The sequence below is a fragment of the Lacerta agilis genome, chromosome 12 (assembly GCF_009819535.1).
Source record: "Lacerta agilis isolate rLacAgi1 chromosome 12, rLacAgi1.pri, whole genome shotgun sequence".
Classification (NCBI taxonomy): Eukaryota; Metazoa; Chordata; class Lepidosauria; order Squamata; family Lacertidae; genus Lacerta; species Lacerta agilis.
This window is the reverse complement of record NC_046323.1, coordinates 47,607,927-47,632,564: the sequence shown is the minus strand read 5'-3', so window position 1 is coordinate 47,632,564 and position 24,638 is coordinate 47,607,927. Positions and strand designations below refer to the sequence as shown.

At 45.0% G+C, this 24,638-nt stretch overlaps 1 protein-coding gene across 2 annotated transcripts in view; it reads left to right on the top strand.

Moving 5' to 3' along the window:
• The window catches only part of SCN5A (sodium voltage-gated channel alpha subunit 5), a 216,621-nt gene that overhangs the window by 117,593 nt on the left and 74,390 nt on the right, over positions 1-24,638 (top strand). For both annotated transcript variants that reach the window (XM_033164901.1, XM_033164899.1), the window contains exon 16: positions 2,967-3,431. In XM_033164901.1, coding sequence (XP_033020792.1) covers positions 2,967-3,431 — 465 coding nt within the window. The remainder of the gene's footprint in view (positions 1-2,966; positions 3,432-24,638) is intronic.

Genomic DNA, 24,638 nt, shown 5'->3' with positions numbered 1-24,638 from the left:
AGACCAAGAAATGCCAGGAACAGCAGTCTTCTGTTCTACAGGCATGGAATGCCACATGGAATTTGGTATTCAGGCACCTAAGGATCTCTGCTTTCATAGACTTCATGGTTCAGGGAATACCTGCAAAAGATATTGTCCATACCTTGGTCACCCCAAACTGGACAGTTGTCATGCACTCAACATGAGGATGCCTTTGAAGACTGTTTAGAAACTCTAGCTCAAGCTCCCTCAACCTGGTGCCCTCCAGATGTTGAGGACCATGGTGGTGCTGGCTTGGGATGATGAGAGTTGTAGTCAGAAACATCTGGAGGGCACCAGGTTGGGGAAGGCTGCTGTAGCTGGTTCATAATGTTAGCAGCCAATGACTAGCTGTGGCTAACCGCAAGGACCATATTATTTAATATTATTTATTTATTATATTTGTTAGTCACTTTACCTTGTCCAAGCAACTCAAAGCAATTTACAGCCATATTATACCTATTCTGGAAGAACTGCCCTGGGCCACCCCTGGCAATTCCAGGTGCTGATGTTTAAAGTCCTAAATATGCTTTGATGTCCCAGTCCAGCCCTCAGGGAATTCCCCTTTGGGTGGAGACCTTCTTATGCACCGCAGTTGCTTACTTCCACATGAACCAAGGCAATAGGAAAGGACTCTTTCTGGCAATCTCTCAATTAGCAGACCCACAGAACAGTGGCTTGCAACAAATTAGGCACAGCTGACATAAATAAGATAATTGTGGTATACTTTTAAACCCATATTTTTCTGCCAATGGAACATAGGAAAGTGCCTTGGTCCATCAAGCTCACTATCATTGACACTGACCGGTGGCAGCTCTTTGGGGTTTTAGATGGGAAATTTTCTACAGCCCTCAGTTGGTACTCTGAGTAGATAAGTAAATGCTCTCAATAGATACAATCCAGTGTGTGCCTACTCAGAATAAAGTCAAATTGTATTCAGTGGAACTATCAGCCAGGGAAAGGTGTATAGCATGGGTTCCCAAAATGGCTGGTGGACCACCAGTGGTCGACGAGCTTTATTCAGGTGGACTTTATATTGTATTTTATTGTTTTACAGTATGAATTCTGCAGGATACAGTACTGCTATGAGTTTGTGGGCGCCTTGACTCCCCTAAGTTCCTGGGTGCCAGATCCTCCCCTAAGTTCCTGGAGTTTAATCAATGTTTGGAGTATTAAAATGGGCTGCCAGGTGCTTAGCAAGGTGTTAGAATACAGGCAACACCAGTTTCTGGTTCAGGAAATCACCAGGGAGAAGAGCTATTATGGAGAACAGAAGGCAAGTTGATGAGCCATTAAGAAGGCAAAGTCTATGCTAGTCGGCAAAGGGTAGGCCCCATCCCCCCAGCTCTGGGTTAGTTGGCAGGACAGATGCCAGAGCTGGAAGGAGAGTAATTGTTTAAGATTGCAGTTTGCAGGGATGTGAGCTGAGAGAGAAAAAGTGGCAGTCTGCAAAACGCAGCAAGCTGGAGCAGAGAGTCAGGAAGCCATGGCAGATTTCCATTTGGATCCAAGGCCACAGCCATGGGAGAAGCAAGGACCTCTTGGAGTGTTAATGCTGTGAGACCCTCCATCAGAAGTTCAGGTTATATATGTGTGTAAATAAACCGTATCTTGCAGATTGGAATGGCTTGCAGCAATATATAGGAAATAAAAGAAGCAATAGAAATGCAATTAAAAGCCATACAACATGTGGCACAGTGCAATACAATTGCTACAACAGGCAGAAAAATCATTAAGTGGTCCATCAAGACCTTCAGAAATTCTCCAGTGGTCTCTGCGGGGGGTGGGGTGTAGTATAGGATTGCAGCATTTTGCTTTCCTGCAACTTTGTCATCAGCTTTGTTTTCTGCCGTTTGGGTCTCTCTGGAGAGTCAGGTTTCATCCCTTGCCAAATTTCATCTGAATTTTCTTCTACTAGTTGGTTGGAAGGCTGAATCAAGAGCCTGAATTGACAAGCTGATACCCTCTTTTCCTCCAGCCAACGGGGAGTGGAAGTTTAAGATGGTGTTTCTGCTGGCTAGTTGAGAAGGAAGTTAGGACCACCTCTGACAGCTTGGACAAGAGGGTGGAACAAAGCTGATGGTCTCCCTTCCCCAATCTCTAGTTAGACCCATGGCCAACCAGATCACTTCTATGGAAGGAAGTAATGAAACTTCAGCTAGGGACACAGTTGAGGAATGTGTAGCTGCTGTTGGTGGAATTCCCCAGATCCAGTGACTTCAGTGTTAGGGGGAAATGTCTTCCCAGCTATAGTCTGCTGTAGGGAGTTTTTGATGCTATAATAGGGGAGATGGGCTCTGCTTCTCAAGATGTGTGAAAAGAACAAGGGGACATTCTGGAGGTCCATACCATCTGGACTCTCTTGATCTAAGACCTTTACAATGAAAATCTAATAGATCCGAAATAACTCATGTGCTTTCATGTTGTGACATATAAATATAACAAAAACAAAATACATCTTGCCCGCCTTCCCCCTGCTCTTTTCTTTTAAATCACCTAATTTTGGAGGCACTTCTATTAACTCTGCAAATTAAGAATGAGCACAGTGCGAAAGGAGGAATATTATTGCAGTGGTCGAAGGCGTTCTCTCGCCATATGTCAGGGTTCCCCTTAAAGTAGGTCATTCAATTCCCAAAATGAATGAAGCTTGGGCAGGTTTTCCCTTCTCCTGTGTGAGCAAATGAGTGTGGGTGAGGTGTGCATGTATTCTGTGTGCTGTGATAAAATCCGGGCTTGCAGCAAGGAGGGTGGGCTCAAGAAGCCTGTCCCAAGCTGTTGTTGGACTACAACTCCCATCATCCCTAGTAATCAGGATCAGTGGTCAGGGGTGATGGGAATTTTAGTCCAACAACACCCGGAGGCCCAGGTCTTAAGAAACACTGTGTTTACCACTTGAGCTATGGCCATTTCCCAAACAAAATGTCTGACACCCCTTTCTTTCCTTTCAGGTGTTGAACCTGTTCCTTGCCTTGCTGTTGAGCTCCTTCAGTGCCGATAACCTTTCTGCTCCGGATGAAGACGGGGAGATGAACAACCTGCAGCTCGCCTTAGCGCGCATCAACAGGGGGCTTAATTACGCCAAACGTGCCATGTGGGATTTCTGTTGCAGCGTCCTCAGGCAGCCAAAGGCGACGGCTGAAAAAAAAGCCATGATGAAGCTTGCAGCTCAGAACCCAGCCGTCGTCCACAACTGCATCAACAACCACACTGGCATGGAGTTTGGCAAGGAAGAGGACCACCACAAGGAGAACCACACCGGCGGCGACGGGGTTGAGAGAAACCGGGAGAAGCAGCAGGTGGACCACAACGATGACTTCATGACCAACCCAAACTTGTCCATCTGTGTCCCCATTGCTCCGGGAGAGTCTGACATTGAGGATGATGAGCAGAGCACATTTACGGAAACGGACCAGGTAAGCTGCTCATCTTCAATAATTCTTTGATGTGGTGAACAACTTTTGGGGTCCTGGAGGCAGTGTGGTAGACATTGCTATTGTAGCACATGCTATGTGGCTTCCCACGCTGTGGGGTGGAGGTTTTCTCTTGTTGGTAGCAGTGGTGCGGTACTGGGGGAAGAGGCTGCAATTTGATCCTTAATCTATGGTAGCCTCACAAGCCCAGGCCTATGCTACAAGTGGTTTCCAAACTGCAGGTTGGGCATCCATGGGTACGACCATAGCATCACCCTTGGCTTGGCTTGGCTTGGCATTATAGTATATTTGAAGTATATTTGAAGATATATTATAGCTGAATATAATTTTTAAGACCAACTCCTCTTTGTATATTACTGGGCTTGCACCTCCTGGTAACAACAGGGATGTTTGTCTCCATTGAAATGGAGCTGAATAATGTGTTGGCGCTTTTTGGTATGCGGAGAGTTCAGTGTGTGGCTTGTGAATGTGACTAAAGAGTAGACGTTGCATGTTTCAATTGCATGCACACATTTATTATAGGAAATGCGTAACTTGAATAGAAAAAGTTTCTTGTTTTAAGCTAGCTAGCGAATTTGGAGAAGGGAAAGGTAGCCATCGGTTTTCCTTTGTTTCTAGAGGATAGAGCCAAGGTCCCAGAGAGAGGTGTGAGGAGGAGGAGGAGGTTGCAAACTGGATGAAACCTAAGATGTATCAGTCTAACTGTAAAGACATAGGGAGGTCAGCAAAGAGACTGAAGGTCTAGGATTCTGGAGGTCGTTTGCTCTGTCTCTTTTAATTCCATGCAAACTCCTCTCAGCAAGCTTCCAACAATTTCTGTGGCCTACAAGGACCTGTCCTATCACTACACTCCTGGCTTAATTTTAGCTGTCATTCCCTCTCCCTAGGGAATCATGGGAACTGTAGTTCTGTGAGGGATCTAGGGATTCCAAGCAGAAAATTCTCAGTATCTGCATGAAACTACAATACCTAGGATTCTTTAGATAAAGCCACGACAGTAAAAAGCACACAAAACTGGTGCAGCTTTGTAGAACAGATGTATTCTAAACGTCATTTCTGCCTGCGTTGTGGTTGCCTTCAAAGCCTTGGCAAAGTAGAGATGGGCTTTTATTCAGGCTTTGGAGTTTAGAGCGGGGAGAATGTCATAGTGTGACTCAGTTTCTTATGCCACGTGAATGCTTTTATGTTTGAAAGTGATCACTATAAAAATGACTGTCGATAATGCAAGTTATAAAATGGAAGAGAGCCTCTTTGTAAGAAGGTTGTAAAGTTTCTTGGTTCGATCAGCCTCACCGAGGCCTCAGTATTGTGTGTCTCTTTCTGAGGAATTCCAGAGACTGAAATGTTACTTCGGGATGATAGGTAGGGAAAGGGAGCAGCATGTTTCATAGGAAGACAAGGCAGTAAATGAGTTCCTTATCTTGTCTCCATTTTTGACATCTTCATGTCTTTGGGGCAGTTGGATAGGGTTTTTATCTTGTGCAATGAAGTGGGTGTTTTCATGGCTTTCCCATTTTTCATACAGAGATTGTGTGTGAGAGAGAGGGGGGAGAGAGAGAGAGACTGAATGTGTGTGAAACATTGCCAGTTGTGAGCACGTAAAAGACTGAGGAGAGGACACCGGAAGACTCCCTTGTCTAACACTTTCTCTCAGGCCTTAGGGCCATGGTTGTGGGAAATTTTGAATTGATCAACGACTGAAAGGGCTAGCAGCATTTGGTGTGCTCACAAACTCCTGTCGGAACCAAAACTCTCTGGTCAAGACCTCTGTTTCCTCCAGGAACAGAAGCTTTTATGGAGTCCTCTGCATATTATGCCCTCTTCACACCTTTGCTTCTGTTAGGAAGCGTCTGGCTGTGCCGCATAATAAAAGGAAGCAAAACTTCTGTTCCATTTCCCCCACACTTCCCCATTTCGCACCAAATTTCCTTCTTCTTCTCCAGCTTTCTAGGCCGGCTGGCCTACTGATTGGCCCTGCCATTTCACTGCTTGCTTTTTGATATCGCCAGGCATTTCCTTTTGATTTCCTCCGGAGATCAGCTGCCGCCAACCTGCAACCCTATGCATAGGGGAAAGCGGATGAGGGGTACAACAGAATGATGAGATGGGAAAGGGGTTCTCACTGAGAAGCCTGTGTGGTCTGGAATCAATGTGCAGCTCTTCAGCTGCCTAGCCCAATGATTTTCAATGCTTTTGTTAACTTTCGGGAAATCCTTCATATTTGGGGGACATCTCCATCAGGACCTCTGTGCGCTGCAGGGAAGAGAACACCTTAGGGTCCTTGCATGGTTTTCACATAGCAGTGACCCAACAGATCTAACTAGGTGCCCCATAGGCCAGTAACCTTGTTTTAGACACCAGCTGAAAACTTAAAAAAAAAAAAAATCAGCAAGACTGTTGTGTCTTGGGTTCGTGGAGCAATAAGTCCAGAGACACTTCTTTGTGAACAGCTCTTTATTGTAAGGATAGGACAAGACTGGGGAATAGGGGGTAGGGGAAGCTCTATTTATAGACACACTGGTACAGAGGGGAAAGATACATTTAAGCGGGAACCAATAATATTCAAACTTTCCGGCGGGACCCAATCAGGCTGTGGATTGTGCTTGTACTCTTTAAATTGACCAATGACATTACTCCACCCGGCTGACAGAATATCTTAATACACAACAAAGACTATCCCAGCATATAATTTAGTTACTATTTTCTGTCTGTGGATTGTTTTGAGGGTTTGGGCTGCATTTTATCTTCAATGTTGTCCTGTGCATCAGTTAGAAATCTCTGTAATTAAGCAGTTAATAAATCTTTCCAGAAAAATAAATGATAAACTGAGAGTGCCAAACAAACACCAGAAAGTCACAACTGATGCTTGGCTTCTATGCCATTTATGATCCTTTCCACCACGGAGTTTCTGCTGAACTTGTCCATCTGGGTCCCATTGCAGGGAACCCCTTGATGAATCCAAGGGAGTGCAGTTTGAAGACTGCTATCCTAAATTCTACAGTAATGGATTACCATAAATTATGCAGCTTTGGGCTTGATTTCTTACAGCTTGCAATCCACACAGATTCAAAGGCCCTTGATCAAATCCTTTATCTGGGTTCAAACTGGAGTCCATTTCTTCCTCCACCCAGTCTTTGTGAAGAACATTCCAAAAGCTGTTCATATCTAATTATTATTCCTCTTGAAGGGCTTATTCCATCTGGAGGAATAATTAATCAACTGTGCATAATTTAGACCTAGACTGACAAAGATAGGCAGGACAATACTGATCTTTTCATTGCTACACCAGTGGGGTTTTTGTTGATGGCCCTTTCTCCATCTGTTAAGCAAATGCTGCTGCAACCTTACAGGTCCTCATCTGCGTGGCTCCTCACCATTTTCACGCTGTGCCTCCAAATATTTAGTTAGTGGTGGCTGCTTGATGATGTCGCGGGTGCAGTGTGCAATCAGGTTCATTGAAGAATGAGATCAGTTGGGTTGATATCTTTCCTAAGCATGTAGAGGCCACCTGATAGAAAAGCCTTGCAAATAAATTTGGAAATGTTTCCAGCCCTGAAAATATTTTACTTGAATACTTGACTACCCACACCTGTATTAACCACTTTTGACCTAGAAGTTGCCGGCTCACGTAAGTGGTTTTTAACAGTCTTCGTCCACAGAATGTCCTCCCATGAGGACAGCATTGCTGGATCAGTACAAAGGTCCATCTTGTTCACTATAGGAGCAACTGCAACTGGGTAGGGTGCCAGCTTTGAATGCAAAAAGCTCTTGATTCATAGAATTGTAGAGCTGGAAGGGTCATCTATTCTAAGCCCTGCAGTGTAGGAATATTTTGCCCTACATGGGGCTTGAACCCACAATCCTGAGATTAAGTGTCTCATGCTTTACTGACTGAGCTATCCCAGGTCCACAGCATCTGTCTCCACCATCTCCAGGTAGAGCTGGGGGGGGGGACCCTGTCTGAAGCTCAGGAGGACCACTGTCCATCATCTGATAATCCCCTACTGTTAATGATTTCTTCCCTTTCAAACATCCACCACTAACTCCTTCACTTAGAATAGCTACTGCAGGAGACCCTTTGTCAAGGGAAGCCCAGTGGCTTTGGAAGGGATGGTTGGGTTCTCCTCATCTAACTAATATTCCTGATCAGACAGAATCCACGTCCCTGAGGAGCTGGCTCGCATCTCAACTATTTTCTTTTAAACACTTCTTTTTTAAGTTGGTTCTGGGAGTTGGAGCATGTTGTCTGGGCAAAGAAAGCTCATTCTTTCCGCTCATCGGTTGTCCCAAGCTCATTGATTGTTGGCCAATGCACATTTTCTGCACGGCATTAATTAATTCTTCCCAACCTTCAGCAGTGGGTTTTCTCGGTAGTTCTGCGTCTGTCTGATCAAAGAAACGGATCTTACTTCTTGATTGCTCTTGCTTGATTAACTTTGTTTGTTTTTGTATGGCTCCATTAGCAGATTTACTTGTGTTTAGTTCCTGGCAGTGGGAAGAGGCGGGCGCAGAGCCATCTCACAGAACTGCAGGAGGAGAAAGAAGTGTTATCAGAACATAGAGCAGGAAGTGTTTGTTTGTTTGCTGAAAGTATTTACCTTCTGCTCTATTAGTCTGAAGACTTTCAGAGCAGCCTACAATAAGACCTTCTTAAAAGGCATAAAACAAAAACAGTTTTCAAAACAGCCGCAGCAGCGCTCTATCCAATACAGGGGAAACAGGGCTCTAGATTAAAACAAACCTGAAAGGTGACAGAAAAAGGACTGGGCTAGATGGAAAAGGTCCTTTCAGCTGCCACCACCACCACAAATTGATGCTAGGCAAGTTTCCTTGGGGGGGCGTTTCAGAACAGAAGGAGCCCCGGTGGAAAATGTCCTTTCCTCCATCACTGGGTTCCTTACTTCAAAGGCAGGAGAATGCAGAGCAGACCATCTTAGGGTGATCTTAATGTCCAGGCATATTTGCGTGGGAGACGCTGGTTCTGCAGTTACCCAGGTTTTTAGCTGTTCAGCACGTAAAAGGAAAGAACTGTCATTTAGGAGAGTGCTTGGAAACAGGCTGGTATCCAGGGTAACTGTTTCAAACCTGGCATGATGTGCTCCCTTCCACTGGCCCTATTAGAATTGTAGCTGCCGTGTATTGTAGTAGCTGAAGTTTAGGACTGGTCTTCAAGGGCAGCTCCTCTTGTGATGCATCCACATGTGTTGTTACTGGAGCACAGGTAACTGTGGGAATGCTATCTCTGTCTAGAAGAGGATACAGCTAACTTGCCAACCTTAACTGGTGGGAAATGCTCCAGGCCATGGGAAGCCCCATGTTGTTGTTGTTGTTGTTCAGTCGTTCAGTCATGTCCGACTCTTCGTGACCCCATGGACCAGAGCACGCCAGGCACGCCTATCCTTCACTGCCTCTGCAGTTTGGCCAAACTCATGTTGGTAGCTTCGAGAACACTGTCCAACCATCTCATCCTCTGTCGTCCCCTTCTTCTTGTGCCCTCCATCTTTCCCAACATCAGGGTCTTTTCCAGGGAGTCTTCCCTTCTCATGAGGTGGCCAAAGTACTGGAGCCTCAACTTCAGGATCTGTCCTTCTAGTGAGCACTCGGGGCTGATTTCTTTGAGAATGGATAGGTTTGATCTTCTTGCAGTCCATGGGACTCTCAAGAGTCTCCTCCAGCACCATAATTCAAAAGCATCAATTCTTCGGCGATCAGCCTTCTTTATGGTCCAGCTCTCACTTCCGTACATTACTACTGGGAAAGCCATAGCTTTAACTATACGGACCTTTGTCAGCAGGGTGATGTCTTTGCTTTTTAAGATGCTGTACAGGTTTGTCATTGCCCCATACACGTCTCCAAATGTTGTGATGCAGGTTCACTTATTTTCAAAGAATTCAGCCTGATGGCAACGTGCCAGTGGCAGGTGAAGGCCAGAGCCAAAAGTGAGCAGAGCAATAGATACGACTCTTACCTTTGTACCATAGGATACATTGCTTCCATGCAAACACCAGAGAATTCTAGACACCCACTTCTCTCCATTCTCCAAGCAAGAGGCAGTGCCACACTTCAAGGGTTTGTTCCAGCTAGAGGAGGGTGTGGAGCAGGGCCAATGAAATGAGTGTCATGGGAATGGAAAGTCCTGAGGGCCAGATAGAGAGATTTGGAGGGCCACATGTGTTCCTCCGGGCCCAAGGTTCCCCACCCTCTCCTAGGAGGCTATGTCTCTGCCAGCCTCCAGAGTGACTCCAGGAAAACTAGTTTCGGGGAGCAAATGGCTGCCAAAGGCCACAATTAGGGGAGCTAAGGTTTCGGTATACACATTAAAACACAAGTGTGCTGTGACTGAGATTTGGGGTGAGCGAATGGGGCAGCAGGGCAGCTTTGGGGAGGGAATGTCCTCTTGCCCATTGCTACCCCTTGGAGTTGTCCCCGCCTTGCTTCCTTTGCTAGGTTTGCCTCCTCCATTTGTTTCTTGGTCTGTTTCCCTAACCTGCCTAGCTGTATCCTGAATCGCCCTCAGCTGCCACATCTGACCCACAAAGCCCCCCCCCCCGGCCATCCCACCTGGTTCCTAAGACGCTGGGCCTCTACCCAAGAATACCAGAGAGCAGAAAAAGCAGAGATTGCTTTCAAAGAAAAGGCAAAGACATAAAGACAGCATGGGAATACGATCAAATGTTGACATAAAAAATCCTTACAGTCAATCAATCTACCTATAATCTATTCAGCTGATATTTAGCCTTCACAATATGACAACTACACTGGCTCTCTGCATCACTTCCCTCTGTGGGTTGAATTTGCTGTCGTTCACCCAAGAAACACGGCAAAGGCAGCAGATGGGTCAGTGTTCCTTAATGAATATCCGTGCCTGACATCCATCACAGGGGAACCCACCATTCTGCCCCCAGATTTTTTCCTTGGGGGGGATTCCTGTAATGAAGTAGATTTGTCTCAGGAGTCGCTGCTGATATAAATCAGGGCAGGCAAAGGGAACTCGGATACATGTGACGGCAAGTCCGGAGCAAAAGAACTATTCCCTCCACACGCACAGGAACCCATCTCATAACAAGGCTGCTTGCCAATGCGATTAACCTATTGGGCTGGGAGAGAACTTGGAATGTTGACATACTTATTTCTGCATTTCCCCAAAGTGCAGTTAACGTAATGGATCCAATACCGAAGTCCACTGAAGAGCCGAGCAGTCAGTGAAAAGCGTGGGGCCTTGCATGATTCAGCTTTGTGTAGCATCACTTGAGGCGACTGATTAAAGCAGTTATTGTATTCGTTTCCTACTATGTTATGCATGATTGTGTTTTCATTTTTTTAAGTGCCCTGTGATCCTCAGATGAAGGGCAGCATAGAATTATTATTATTATTATTATTATTATTATTCCCACTACCTTACTACTCAAAGACTCGGGTGGAAGATTGTTGTGTTTGGGAGACTTTTGCCTTTGGGTTTCTTAGTCAGTGGGTGTCTGTATGGGTAGCACAACATGGCTGTCAAAAGTGCTACGGATCTCAACCTGCAAACTGAAACTGCTTGTTTTGCTACCCAGGGAGAAAAACCAATCCTAGGATATGCAATCTAACACAAAATTGTATTATAACTTCCTTCCCAACACATAATGCAAGGGAAGACAATGCTTCGTACCCTCAGTATGCACTGCCTTTTGTGTTGATGCCAGATAACTCATCAGATTTGATTAAGGGAGGAGCCACAAAGCCAATTCAAAGTGAGGGCAGTGTTCCATTGCCTGAATCTGAATTGGCTTCTCAAAGTTGCCACATTGCCAGGTCTGATTAGCTGTATGCCATCACATTTATTATTGCTAGTAGTACATGTGAAAAAGATCTAGGGATTTTAAGTAGACCACAAGCTTAACGAGTAAACAGTGTGATGCAGCAGCAGAAAAAAAACAACAACACAAACTAATGCTATTCTATAGGCTGCGTCAACAGAAGTATAGTGTCCTAATCAAGGGAAGTAATAGTACCGCTCTGTTCTGCCTTGGTCTGACCCCACCTAGAGTACTATTTCCAGTTCTGGGTGCCACAATTTAAGAAGGGTATTTGCAAGTTGGAACATGTGCACAAGAGGGCAACCAAGATTATCAAGGGTCTGAAAACAAAACATTATGAGGAATGGTTGAGGGAGATGAGTATGTTTTGCCTGGTAAAGAGGAGATTGAAAGGAGATGTGGTAGCCATCTTCAAATATCCAAAGGGCTGTCACATGGAAGATGGAGAAAGCTGGTATTCTCCTGCTCTGGAAGGTAGGGCCTTAACCGATGGATTCAAGTTACAAGAAAGGAGATTCCGACTAAACATCAGGAAGAACTTTCTGACAGTAAGAGCTGTTCCACAGTGGAACCGTCTCCCTCGGAAAACTGTGGACTCTCCTTCCATGGAGGTTTTTAAGCAGAGGTTGGATGGCCATCTATCATGGATGCTTTAGCTGAGATTCCTGCACTGCAGGACTAGATGACCCTTGGTGTACCTTCCCATTCTACAATTTTATGATTCTATGATCCGTTTTCTATACAAACTAAATTTTCTTGGCTTAAATTGTGCAAACCAAGCACACCTGCATAATTTCTCTTAACTTTATTCCATGGTTGTTACAAATGAAACCTGCAGTTCTCAGAAAGTCGGGTTCTGCACCCAGTTCCCCATTCTGTGCTTTCCCCTGCCATCCCATGAAGACATGCTGCATCAAGCACTGTATAGGAGTTCCTGTAGTAGTAGTAGTAGTAGTAATAATAATAATAATAATAATAATAATAATAATAATAATTTATTTATACCCCGCCCATCTGGCTGGGTTTCCCCAGCCACTCTGGGCGGCTTCCAACAAAATATTAAAATACAGTACAGTCATACTTCGAGTTGCGTACGCTCCGTGTTGCGTATGTTTGACTTACGGACCTCCGCGATCTGGAAGTCCTGCCCGGAGCGTGCACGGGTGCACAGAAGCATTCTGCGCACTTCGCGCATGCGCAGAAGCGCAAAAACACGCAAACTTCCAGTTTTTTCTTTTTGTTGGGGGGCGTTCGTGTTAAGCACGCCTGTGTTATGTAGCGCGATCTGGAACGGATTGCGTGCGTAACATGGGGTACCACTGTAGTCCGTCAAACATTAAAAATTAATAATAATTTATTATTAATACTCAGTTAAAGGGGGCTGTACTAGATTGTTGCCCTTCTTGATCTTGTATAGTCCTGAGAGACAGCAAAGATCAGCAACAATGGCCACTCTTTTTTTCCCCTTTTTCTTTTGTCGAGTACTAGTGTTCCTGAGCTCCCACTCCAGTGAAGAGCATCAGATAACGGTCTTAACAACAACAAAAAGTCCAGGAATTGAGTTTGGGAGAAGCCCGGAGGACTTCAAGAAAGCAGGGCGCATTGTGCTTTTGAGCACAGCAATTGGAAAGTTCAGATGGTGAGATAGCATTTCTCCTGCCGTTGAGCGTTGTGTAGTTTAACTGAGCAGAATTTAATTTCCACAAGTATTTCTATTATCCAGGCCTACACTGGACAACAGCCACCTTTGCTGAGCAAGGAGCAGTTTTGAGCAGTGCAATAAAGTGGCACACCTCTGAAAATATCCTGTGCCTAAATAGGTAGCTCTGGAAGAGGAAGAGCAGAGCAAAAAGTACACATCACTTTCCCTTGGGTGTTTTCCATGGCACCCAAATATGGCATCCATTTGGGCAATTTGTCAGCCCTCTTTGTGAAGATTGCAAGGCTGACAGAGCAGCTGGTACACCATGTCTCTCACTCCTCTCATTGGAGAAGGGCAATGACGTAATGGTAGAGCAAACCTTTTGCATTCAGAAGGTCCAAGACTCAAAGCATGGAAAGAATCCTGATTGAAACCTTGGAGAGGCATTACCAGTCAGCGCAGACAATAATGAGCAGGGTGGACTCAATGTAGGGCATTCTTATGTACTGTCTAGACCAAACCTTTAGCTGTCTTTGTGGCATGGAAGGGACTTGAATGTAGGATTTACTGGTTCACACCTAATAGCACTCTGTTGTAGGGATCATAGAATTGTAGAGTTAGAAATGGGGGAGAAATCTGCTTTGTCCATTTCTTCTAGCAGACTGACCCGTTCTGAGCTCCCAAAGTCACCAATGAGTCAAAGTGCAGCTTCCAGTTACATCACATATTTCTCCAGATTTGGAAATCCATTTTTGGTAAACAACATATTCTCAAAAATAAGTGCTTTACTTAAATGTTTGTACAAAATGCTGTGCTTACTGGTTTTAAGGGGGGGGGGCACATAAGATGTATGCAATGGCACAGCACAGGCTGGAATAGGATGCCAGGGATGGGGAAGAAATATGATTCAGATCGTGCTCAAAAATGAACCAGCCCAATTCACACTTTGCAAAACAATGCAACAACTGAGAACACAGCTGCCCATGAAAATTCACACTTCTCTGAATTTAGCAGTCCCATTCCCAGCCAAGGAATGTGTACAAAAATTACATCTACTAGGGTAAACTGAGTTAGGGAAAATTGCTCAGTAAAAAAACCTGTGTTTTAGGCAAAATTGCACACAAAAGTGTATATTTTAAAACCAGGAATGGGAAACCCATGGCCCTCCAGGTGGTAGTTGTAGTCAAACATCATCATCCCTGACCCAACAGGTGAGTCCAACATCTGGAGGGCCAGACAGTCCTCATCCCTGCTTTAGATGGTAATCTTCTGCACAGCTGCTTGGGATTAAGCCCCACTGTAGTAGGACTAATATGTGAGTGAGTACACATATAACCCCCCCCCCCAGGTAGTAAGGCTGACTTTCTACCATTAGCAGGGCCTTTTCTTGGGCGACTCAGGAGTTGTGGAATGCTGTCCACTGTCTCTATGTACCCCTTTTGCCATTAGTGAGAACTGTTTCGTCCCATTGGACACTGGGGATTTGGCGAAGATTCACATTGTTTTCATGTAATTTAAACTGTTTGTTTTTATTGTTTTTGACTCTTTTTTGCATGGAATTATTATTATTATTTTTTAATTCCTGAAGGTGACCCGTGAACCATTCTCTCCTGAATGGCAGTCTAGAAATACAGTATGGTATTTTTTTAAAAAAAAGTGGCTAGAAATCAGAATTTTGATGTGCATACACAGAGATAATTTAGTGTTATGGCTGTTGCCATTTTTGACCAACGAGGCAGCTTTGGTGCGGCTGTTCTTCACTGGCATCCTTTGGAACGCAGCACACAGGGGCTGTGCTAAACCAGCAGCATTTGCTCACTCGTCTTCGGAAGTTGCCTGTATACATTTGTTATGATGGGCTGACTAATTGGGTCATATGGACATGAGTGAGCTGCCTGCTGCTGCGAGGGAAGCCTTTGCACTTATCTAAAGCACCCAAATGTAACTTCTAATTTTGACACACAAGCATGCACACACATCCTTATTTTAAGCTGCGCTCCGTTCTGCATCAGATTTGAGCCACGGTGGTTCTGCAGAGCAGAGGGACGCAATGGTATGGAGGAATCTGCTGTATCTTGAGCAAGATCATTGGCCCACCTAGCACGGTCGCCAGTGGCTCTTGGGTGTTTCAGGCAGGGGGTCTTTTCCTAGTCTGACCTGGAGATGCCAACAAATTGAACCTGGGACCCTTTGCATGCAAAGCATGAGCTCTGCCATTGAGCTACAGTGCAATAAAGAGGGTGGGAGGGAGATATGTACAGTGTTGTGTTTGGGTGGTCCACAGGGTAGATAAAAAAATTCACTCAGCCTGGAGTCGAGGCAGGAGGGAACGTAGGTCAGCAGGAGTCCATTGGGGCATCTAGACAAAACACTTACAGATCTAACACCACTCATGTGTCCCTTTCAGACGTTACTCCATTTAATAGGTGTCACTGTGGTCTAAGCCAAAGGACTCCTGCAACATGGAGACCAATTCATGCATGAAGGGGGCTCTAGAAGTTACCTCTGCCCCAGTGCTATTCATTGAACCCATTCACATAGATGCTGGAGATTTAACCTGAGACCTTTTGTATGCAACACATGTGTACTGCCATTGGTCTACAGCCTTTTGCTTCCAGCTGAAGCCCTTGACTTCCAGTCCCAAGTGTGCCAGGTCTTGGTGAGTTATGAACTCTGTGCATTCCCAGCTTGACACCTTTGCCTCTCAGTAGGTTCTTGGTGAACGATGAGCTTCAGTGCAATAGAAATATTAGATTCTACACCTGCTTTGCAAATGCACACAACACAATGCAGCACACTGTTTAAGATTCTCTGTCCACCATTGCCAGGTGGGAAGGAACTACTACGCTAGCTTCCCAACAGGTGGGTCATGGTTGCTTACCAAGAGGGGGAGGCGGAGGGGTGTGGAGGTCAGTGCGGTGCAAATTGGTACCAGATTGGCTCCTGCCATTGTGTTTGCCCTGTGCTGACCTCATGAGCCAGTGTGGTGTAGTGGTTAAGAGCGGTAGACTTGTTATCTGGGGAACCGGGTTCGCGTCTCCACTCCTCCACATGCAGCTGCTGGGTGACCTTGGGCTAGTCACACTTCTCTGAAGTCTCTCAGCCCCACTCACCTCACAGAGTGTTTGTTGTGGGGGAGGAAGGGAAAGGAGAATGTTAGCCGCTTTGAGACTCCTTCGGGTAGTGAAAAGCAGGATATCAAATCCAAATTCTTCTTCTTCTTCTTCTTCTTCTTCTTCTTCTTCTTCTTCTCATAGAATCAGCGAATCCTAGAAACGTAGAGTTGGATGTGATCCCAAGGGTCATATAGCTCCAATACCCCTGCACAGCAGGTGGTTTGGACTAGATGACCCTTGAGGTCTCTTCCAACTCTGCATTTCTGTGATTCTATGAGGTCAGTGCAGCACAAACACATTGGCAGGAGCCAGTCTGGTGTTCTTGTACAGTAGCTTCACCCCACACAATGAGCTGCTTCCATCACTTATTTACTCTAGTGTAAGGGACGCTGTCATAGACACTCTTGCCCCAAAGATTTCTGAGTTGCTTATTCAGGACAAGGTTCCGTAGTATGGCACCTAAGGTATGTGAAGCAGTAGAAGACAAATGTAATAAACCACTAGTAGTCACAAAAATCCACAGCACTTGAATGAATGATATCAGGCATTGCTCATTTGACAACATGCATTTGGACAAATGCCCAGACTTTGGCCTATATGTCACTCATGGTCTGCTGGGTAGTATTTCAAGGATCCCTCTTTCACCCCCAGAGCAAAAACTCTGCTCTGAAATGAGCATTTCACACAATTTTTGCTTTTGGGGAGAAGTCACACTGCTGCTCAGAAATAATCAAGGGTTTTTTTGGGTGTGTGCGTGCATGTGTGATTTGAGCTGTTGCTGCTATCCTGGAGCCACAAACCAAGAAACACTGAATACATGCCCAAGACTTAAATATGTGGTTCTTTCCTTTTAAACTCTCTAGATTATCAGAGCTTTCATTTCATTTGCAGAAGTAATCTCTGAGTATCTGTCATATATTGCAAGGTTCTGGGACATGTATTCAGCTGCCCACTCAGTTCAGACAGGGTTCACAAGCAGATTTATTGGATCCTATCATTTGCTGTGCCCATGAATGCACCAAACTTTCCTCCTACAATGTTGGCTAAGGAAGGTTGCTTGCGAGTAGACAGCTGTCATTAGCAAAGTCTGAAGAGTCCTGCTGGATCTGACCAGAGGCCCATCTAGTCCAGCATCCATCTCACAGTGGCCAAACAGATGCCCATGGGAATCCCTCAAGGAAGACATGGATATAACAGCCCTCTCTCCACTTGTGAAGGCTAGACAAATTCATGAAAGGCAGGACAATCAGTGGGTACTAGCAATGATAGCTATGTACTTCTTCCACTGCCAAAGGCATCAGGCATCTGAATATCAGTTTCTGGGAATCACAGATGGACTGGATGGGCCATTGGTCTGATTCAGCAGACTTGTCTTACATTCTTATGGCTTGGCTTCCTTTCAGAGTAGAGGTGGCTGGATAATTTATGGTGGTTTTGTAATATTGGCCTTATTTGCAAATACATACATAGACCACAGGTGACAGTAAGCAGCACCGGCGCTCCTACAAGGCAGGAGTCTACAAGTTCTGGCAACCCCAAGTTGCCTTTAGCTTACAGCACATAGCCCAGTCCTCTCTCTGCTTCTCCCTTTCTAAGAGTTCTTCGATTTTTACGTATTGTTGCACATAGAATCACACACATCTGCCCCCTCCCTTTAGCTCTGGCTTGAAGAACCTCAAACCTGGAGACCAAATGTGTCCCTTCAGGCCTCCAAGGCATCACCATGAAGCCAAGCTGGAGGTAGGACTGTTCCTTATAACTCTGGGACGGGTGAATTTGAAAAGAAAACAGTGGCAGATTGTTGTTGCTGGAAGGAGGCATACAAGGCGCCATCCATCAATCTTAGGGAATCCACTCCAGATTAGTGTAAGGTTCACTCACCAAGGGTTTGAGACCCATTGGCTACCTTCACCTGGTTTAGTACTTGCGCAGGTGTCCTGAAGAATCATTGAATTTGCGGGCAGGGGAAGTGTACTTGTTCATAGTCCACAACCTGAGTGGTGAAGTTTAAAATGCCTCTTTGGCTGAGCCCTAGAATTATCTTCCAGTTTTATATATGGTTTTGGACAAGAGCACATGAGCCTGAGGATAGCTTCTGATTGCAAACCACAGTCCCTGCTCCAAAGTCATTCTTGTGCGAGTTCTCTGTTTTTCTTAGGGGTTTCTCAAAACAGTGAAACTTGCAACGCTGTGGTGGCTTTGGTTTCTCTGACACCTCCGACTCCTTTGGGTGGACATGATGGTACGAGGCTTTCTCAATCACGGTGAAAATGTACAAAAAAGCCCTAATTGATTGAAAAGCATCTTCTGCAGTTATTTCAGGCAGTGCCTGGGAGCGGACGGCAATCGGCAGCGAATGTTAGAAAGCGCACTCCAGTCTTTAAGAGACCGTGTTTGTCAACCCATTATGTTGTAATACCTGATTCTTCGTATTGCATTGTGGAGAGAGCCCAATTACCAAGAGGAAAATAAAGTGCACGCTGATTAAAACATCGTCGACGAGCAATTTCTGCTAAAGGTAGTGGCTTTGGGCTCTGCACAATGAACACTTATGAAGCACTCTTGTGCCTTTTGAACTGATAACAGGAGAAATTAGCATTGCCAATGCTGCCCTCTGCCAAGTTCTCCCACTTAAGGCTAATTTTAAAAACAGAACCCTTAGAGGAATGAAGTTGTGTATGTTTTAGAGGAAATCAAGCTGGGCAGGGAGATTTGTATGAATTTAGGGATTGAAGGTGCACTGAATATTCATCATTCTTGATGGGAAAGGGGGTTGCTGAGTGTGTGTTTGTGTGGGGGTGTACCACCCAAACAGAGATTTACAACCTGTTATTCTCCCCTCTTCTGACGCTGATGGTTTACTGACATCTTCCTTTGCCTTGACGTCCTTCATCTTCTAGTAATCCCAGTAATCAGGGATGCTGTGAAGAACATAATGGCATGGCAGGACCATGTAACCAACCTGTTTGGGTTGTGACGGTGTCCCAAAGCCAGTCTTTTATCCTCAGATGTTCCCTGTTTTGTCATGCTGTAGGAAGCTTAGGGACATAGGAAGCTGCCTTATACCCTATTAGTCCATCAAGCCCAGAATTACTGTACATTCTTTCTGGAAGGGGCTCTCTAGGAATCTTTCCCAGCCCTGCCAGGAGATGTCAGGATCTTCTGCATGCACACAGCACGTGCTCCAAGACGTGACCTTTCCACTTAATAATATTAGTTCAAACTAACTTTGTTCCTGATTCAGATGTTCAGAGAACCGTCATCCACCTGCATGCACAACTGTTGAACTGCTGCTGTCGGTGTTGGAAAGGAAATGTGCGCAGGTAGGGTTTGTAAGCTTTAGGTGCGCTTCCAGTTTGCACCTCTATGAACGCTCCTGCTCAGATATAGCAATAGCTATGAGAAGTCTGTGGTAGAGGCATATCTGCAAGGTCTGGGTCTGCATTGAGATGGGATAACAGGCTCTTGCCACTGTATTTGGGCCTAGCGCAAAGGGTTAATTAGCTGGTTGCTGCCTTCTAGTCTGATCTACGAGTCAATGCCGGACAGAATCAATCCCAGGGAGTGTTGTGTTGAGCTACTCAGGTCAGTGCTTGATGGTTCTTAGACAAATGAGTAAATTGGGGTGGAGAACCTTTTACATCATGGGCAAATCTCTGAGGCCTGTGTGCCAGTGGTTGGTGGTGTCAGAGGTACAATTAGGACTGGGGGTGGGTGGGAGCCCAGAATCAATTTATAATAACTTAAAATATGCATTGAGTCCCCATGCCCTTCGCAACAGGAAAACAACAATATGATTTCAAGTAAATTTACTGAGTCATCATAGCAGTGTTTGAAGGCGTGTAGTTATAGTATGAACTCAACGAACGGAAAGCATTTTATTTCCTTGCCTCCAAATTACTGCAGTCAGTGACGACCATATGTGAACTGGCCTTGAGGATACATCAACATTGCCTTGTCAACTGCCCTGGGATTTATGTTAATGAAGAGCAGTATAGAAATTGGCTTTAACAGATAAACCAGCCTTCCCCAATCTAGTGCCCTCCAGATGTTTTGGACTACAACTCCCATCAGCCCTCACAATTGCCTGTGCTGGGGGGGACTGATAGGAATTGGAGTCCAATAACATCTGAACAGCAGAACTATATATTTTCATGAGTTAGGGTTGCCGTATTTGAAAAAGTGAAAATCGGGACACAAAAGCAGTTGAGTTTTTTAATTTTGCCCCAAAGCGGTTGGGGTTTTAAAAATCTGTTTTAAAGGAAATTTGCCAAAATTCTACACTTCTAAGTCTTTCTAAATCTACATTTAAGCGAATTCCTCCCAGACACTGTTTCCGACAGCCAAATCCTGGCAATGTCTGGGAAATTCTAGACATACAGCAACCCTACATGAGTCTAAGCGGAAGCCTTAAGTTCTCAGATCTTATTGAGACAGAAAAACTGTATCTGGGCTGCAACGATTCACAGTGCAGGTGTGAGGTCCTTTTCTGGATGTTTCTCAATATAGAAATGTCCCTGCATATGAAAAATGCTGGGCTAGAATCCTCCTCCTCAAGATGTGCAGGGAGGGACAGAGGGTTATTTTATGTAAACTATGCATATCTCTCCTTTCTGTATGGTAAAGTACTCAGCCTTGTGAACTTCTGCCTGCAGCCTGAAATGGTAGGGCTGAAGCACAAGGAGAGCTCTTCCCAGAGAACGAGGCTGTAGTTATACAATTTAAATTCCTGTCTCCAAAAGCAACTCATGGAAAGCTACGCTCACACCCCAGTTTCCATTTGTATGCATGAATTTATTGCCTCGCTTGATGTTTTCTACTTTATAAATTACAAAAAACCACTGATTCAATAAATATTAGTATGATGAATACTGCCTTGGCAACTCAGCGCTTGACATAAAACAATTACGAACAGATTACATAAGCATCCCGCAGTGGGGAATCTTTGCTGTCAATAAAAGTACTATTGTTGCAGCAAACATAATGAATTGTTTGGAATTCAAAAGCAAGTTGTGTGTGTTTGTGTGTGTGTGTGTGTGTTTGCACACATATACATATACATACACATGCATACAAATCTGGTTGAGCAGGGAACAGGCCTGACAGTTGTCTGTGATGTAGTTATTTCTTTTGGAAAACAGCTATCCATTTTCTCTTTTTTTTTACTGATTTTAATGCAGAATTCCTGCCCACGTGTTCTCAAATTCTGTATATTATGCTTGGGAATGGGGGGGGGGGTGAGTTCAGTTCAGTTCAATTTTTAATGCAAACCTTCCTAATTCGTACTTTGCAACCCAAAGTGAAGCTTTCATTTGAAGCGACACTTCTCTGAATTTTGTGATGCGGTTTCTCCTACTGAATAATGTATTCAAAAAATGTGTCTGTTATGGAAAATTCTGCATAAGATGCATGTTCGTGGGAAAACAATGAATTGTGCATTACCGGTATATATGGGGAAATTGCTTGCAAAAGTGGATATGTAAGGCAAAAATCCTTGCAAAAATGTGTACATTTGGATACGATTGCTCTAAAACACTGATGAATTTTCAAGAGAACTTTTTTTGTTGTTGAGGGGGTGGTTACAATGTAATGATACAAATAAAATTTACTGTGATGTTAAAAATGCTGTGGGGAGGGGGTAATTCTGTCTCCACTTCCCCTTTCCATCTGGATTTATGGCTGCAGTCCTTGGCCCACTTACCAGGGAGCAAGCCCCACTGAACTCAATGGTGTATTCAGAGCCGAGTAGACATGTATAGGATTCTGCTGTTTTGTGTCATGTTACATTTCATTGATTATGCAAAGTGCCTCAAGTGTAACTGCTGCATCTTATTGTCTTTTGCATAAAGCCCCAATTAGTGCGAAAGAGCTGTATGAATAAAATTATTTGTATTATGCTTGCAATTTGTTTGGGGGAGGGAATGTCGATTTTAAAGAAATGAAAAGTTAATGCGGCTGATTTCTTATACTACTTCAGGTTCTCCCTTGTCCATTATGGACTGTTTTTGATGCAGACAAAATTCCAGCTCCCCTGATTGTATCAAAGTGATCTTTTGGCCTGTGGAGAATTGATTAAAATAGATGGCCAGCATTTACATGCAGCACTTTCTTAAGCCCAGGGTACAGTTTGGGGCTGGGGGGGGGGGCTGGGGGCTCTGAATCAATTTGTAGTAAGTTAAAATATGCATTGAGTCCCATGCCCTTTGCAGCAGGAAATCAGTAATATAATTTCAAATAAATTTACTGAAAGATCATAGCAGCGTTTGAAGGGGGTGGTTATAGTATGAACTCGGCAAACGGAAAACATTTATTTCCCCGCCTCCAAATTACTTAGCCAAAAAGCTTTCTTTTGTCTTTACTGCCATTTCAGTCTGAAATGAAACATTTTTCTCTGTTTCTGCTGTGCTGTTCCCTGCAGTGAGGGAGCTGTCCAACCATGGCAGGTGGGCTAATAACCGTGACATCAATAATATTAGGCTCATCAAGCACGGGCAGTAAAACATGAGGATGTGGCATGAGCCAAATGCAAAGAGTTGGAAATAACTGTTGTTTAAGAAAAAAAAACCTGTTCTGCTTGTAATTGCCTTTTTAAACAGCAGGGAAAGCCCTTCCTCAAAGCTCTCCTTAGCAAACCGTTGAAACCAGGCAGAGCGTTGTTAATGTGTTTCAGTAGCAAGGGGAGTTAAGGCAGCTTGATGCAGTTGTACAATGGAAACGCACATCGCCAAAAAAGGAGAGCTAAAGAGAACCTAGATTTTGCATAAAATTCGCACATGCTCATTTGTATGTGTCGGTGCAAATTTAGAAACAGTTAATTTAAATAGAAATGCAAACTATCTGTTCATAGTGGGGAAGACTCTGATCAGGTAATCTGCATGCCTGCTTAGTCTGTTCTCCAGGTGCCAACCGTTGACAACACACTTCAAGGTCCCTGCTCTCTCTTCTTATGTTTTTTAATCTTCAAACTATATTTGGACCAGGCAGCCCTGTAAAGAGAGGGCAGCCCTCTTGACACACAGCCACTCTGCAGAGTTGCCAGAAAAACCTGTGCAATGAGAACAGCTTGGGCACAAATCTGCTTCTCTTTCGGTTGGGAGCATGGTGTGGAGGCTGGCTCCTGCGTTCACTGGGCTTAGGCCTGGAAATAAACATGACAGTATGTTACTCCAAGGAGAATGAATGTAGCTTACCTCAAAGGAGAGGTGAACATTGGAGGCATTCAAATTCTTCTTTGGTTCAGATCGCAGAAGGGGTCTTCTGTCCTTCAGCCCTGCTTTGAAGGTCTGGCTCTAGGAAAACTTGGGCCAGAGCCCCCTAGAAAAAATCCATGCGGGGTGAGATGGTCACCTGCAGGAGTATGCTTTGGGCTCCTGCTCCCAGTTTTCCCATGGCACAGTTTTTCAAAACTGTGCACTCCCAAAATAATGGAGATATGTTTAACCTTGACTTTCCTAGTAGAGAGCTCTGAAGAGCAAATATGTATTGGTTCAGCAATTAATTGCTTGGGTGAGAAGCAGTCTGTTTCACTTCCGATCTAATGTGAGTTGTGAGCAGTTCCTCTGTCTGTAAATGCTGGGGACAGCTGGTTGGAAACTGACCCTCCTTCCTCAGGCTACCATGCCCGAGTGGCAGAAGAAAGGAAAGGGCATGGAGCAGTGGGCCAGTCCTCCCCACTGTTCACCCTTCTCTACCCACACCCAACTAACCCATCAACCGAGTAGCTCAGTACCTCATTCTGCACAGGATTTAGTCCATAGCAGTTTTAACATGCAAACTTGGGAGGTCTTCACTTGGCTTAGCATGGGGGGGGGGAACCCTCAGGTCCAGGGCCTGAATGCAGCCCTCCAAGCCTCTCTGTCTGACCCTTAGTCTCTCACAAGAACACATCACTTCCCCCAGACAAACCCCCTAATGGCCCTGCTTCCACCCCCCTTAAGAGATTTTTGCCTGGCGAGAAGATGTCCTTCACCCCCTCTGGCCTCTTCTACAAAGGTAATATTTACATTTAGTGCTCCGCCTCCTTTTTTCTCTGACCCAACCCCACCACTGGCAAATGGCCGAACTTCCCACTGATCAAAATGGGGGTGCTCGGTTTTTTGGTCCCGAGCTGTTGTGGTGTGTGTTTTTCTTTTTGTAAATCTGGATTAAGGGGTTTTCTCAGGGCGGTGGAGGGTGTGTGTGTTTTGTCCCATCGGAGTAGTCCTTCTTCCAATAGGAAATGCTCTGCGGGGGGGGGGGGACACACAAAAGTGGGAGGGTCAAGGAGGGTCAGTTGCGGGGAGGAGTGAGAAATGTGCCTATTTTCTCTGCGATCGCTCTATTTTCTTCTGAGGAATGTTGGAGGGTATGTAATAGTGAGCAGGTTGGCCTGGGGTATCTGACAAAGGGCAGTGAGGCCAGAGGAAAGGGCAGGGACTAATTAAGGAGCGGAATCCGCCATCTTCAAGAGGTGTGTGTGTGTGTGTGTGTGTGTGTGTGTTTGCGTGTTGCTGCATAAAATCAGTGCTGCTGACAGGAAGGGGAGGTCCATGAAGGGGCTGTGATCAACCCCAGAGGAAAGCATGGAGTAAGGCCAAGAACCAAGTAAAGCTGCTTTGGCCAAACGAGGCCATGAGTTTCCCAGAGATCTGCC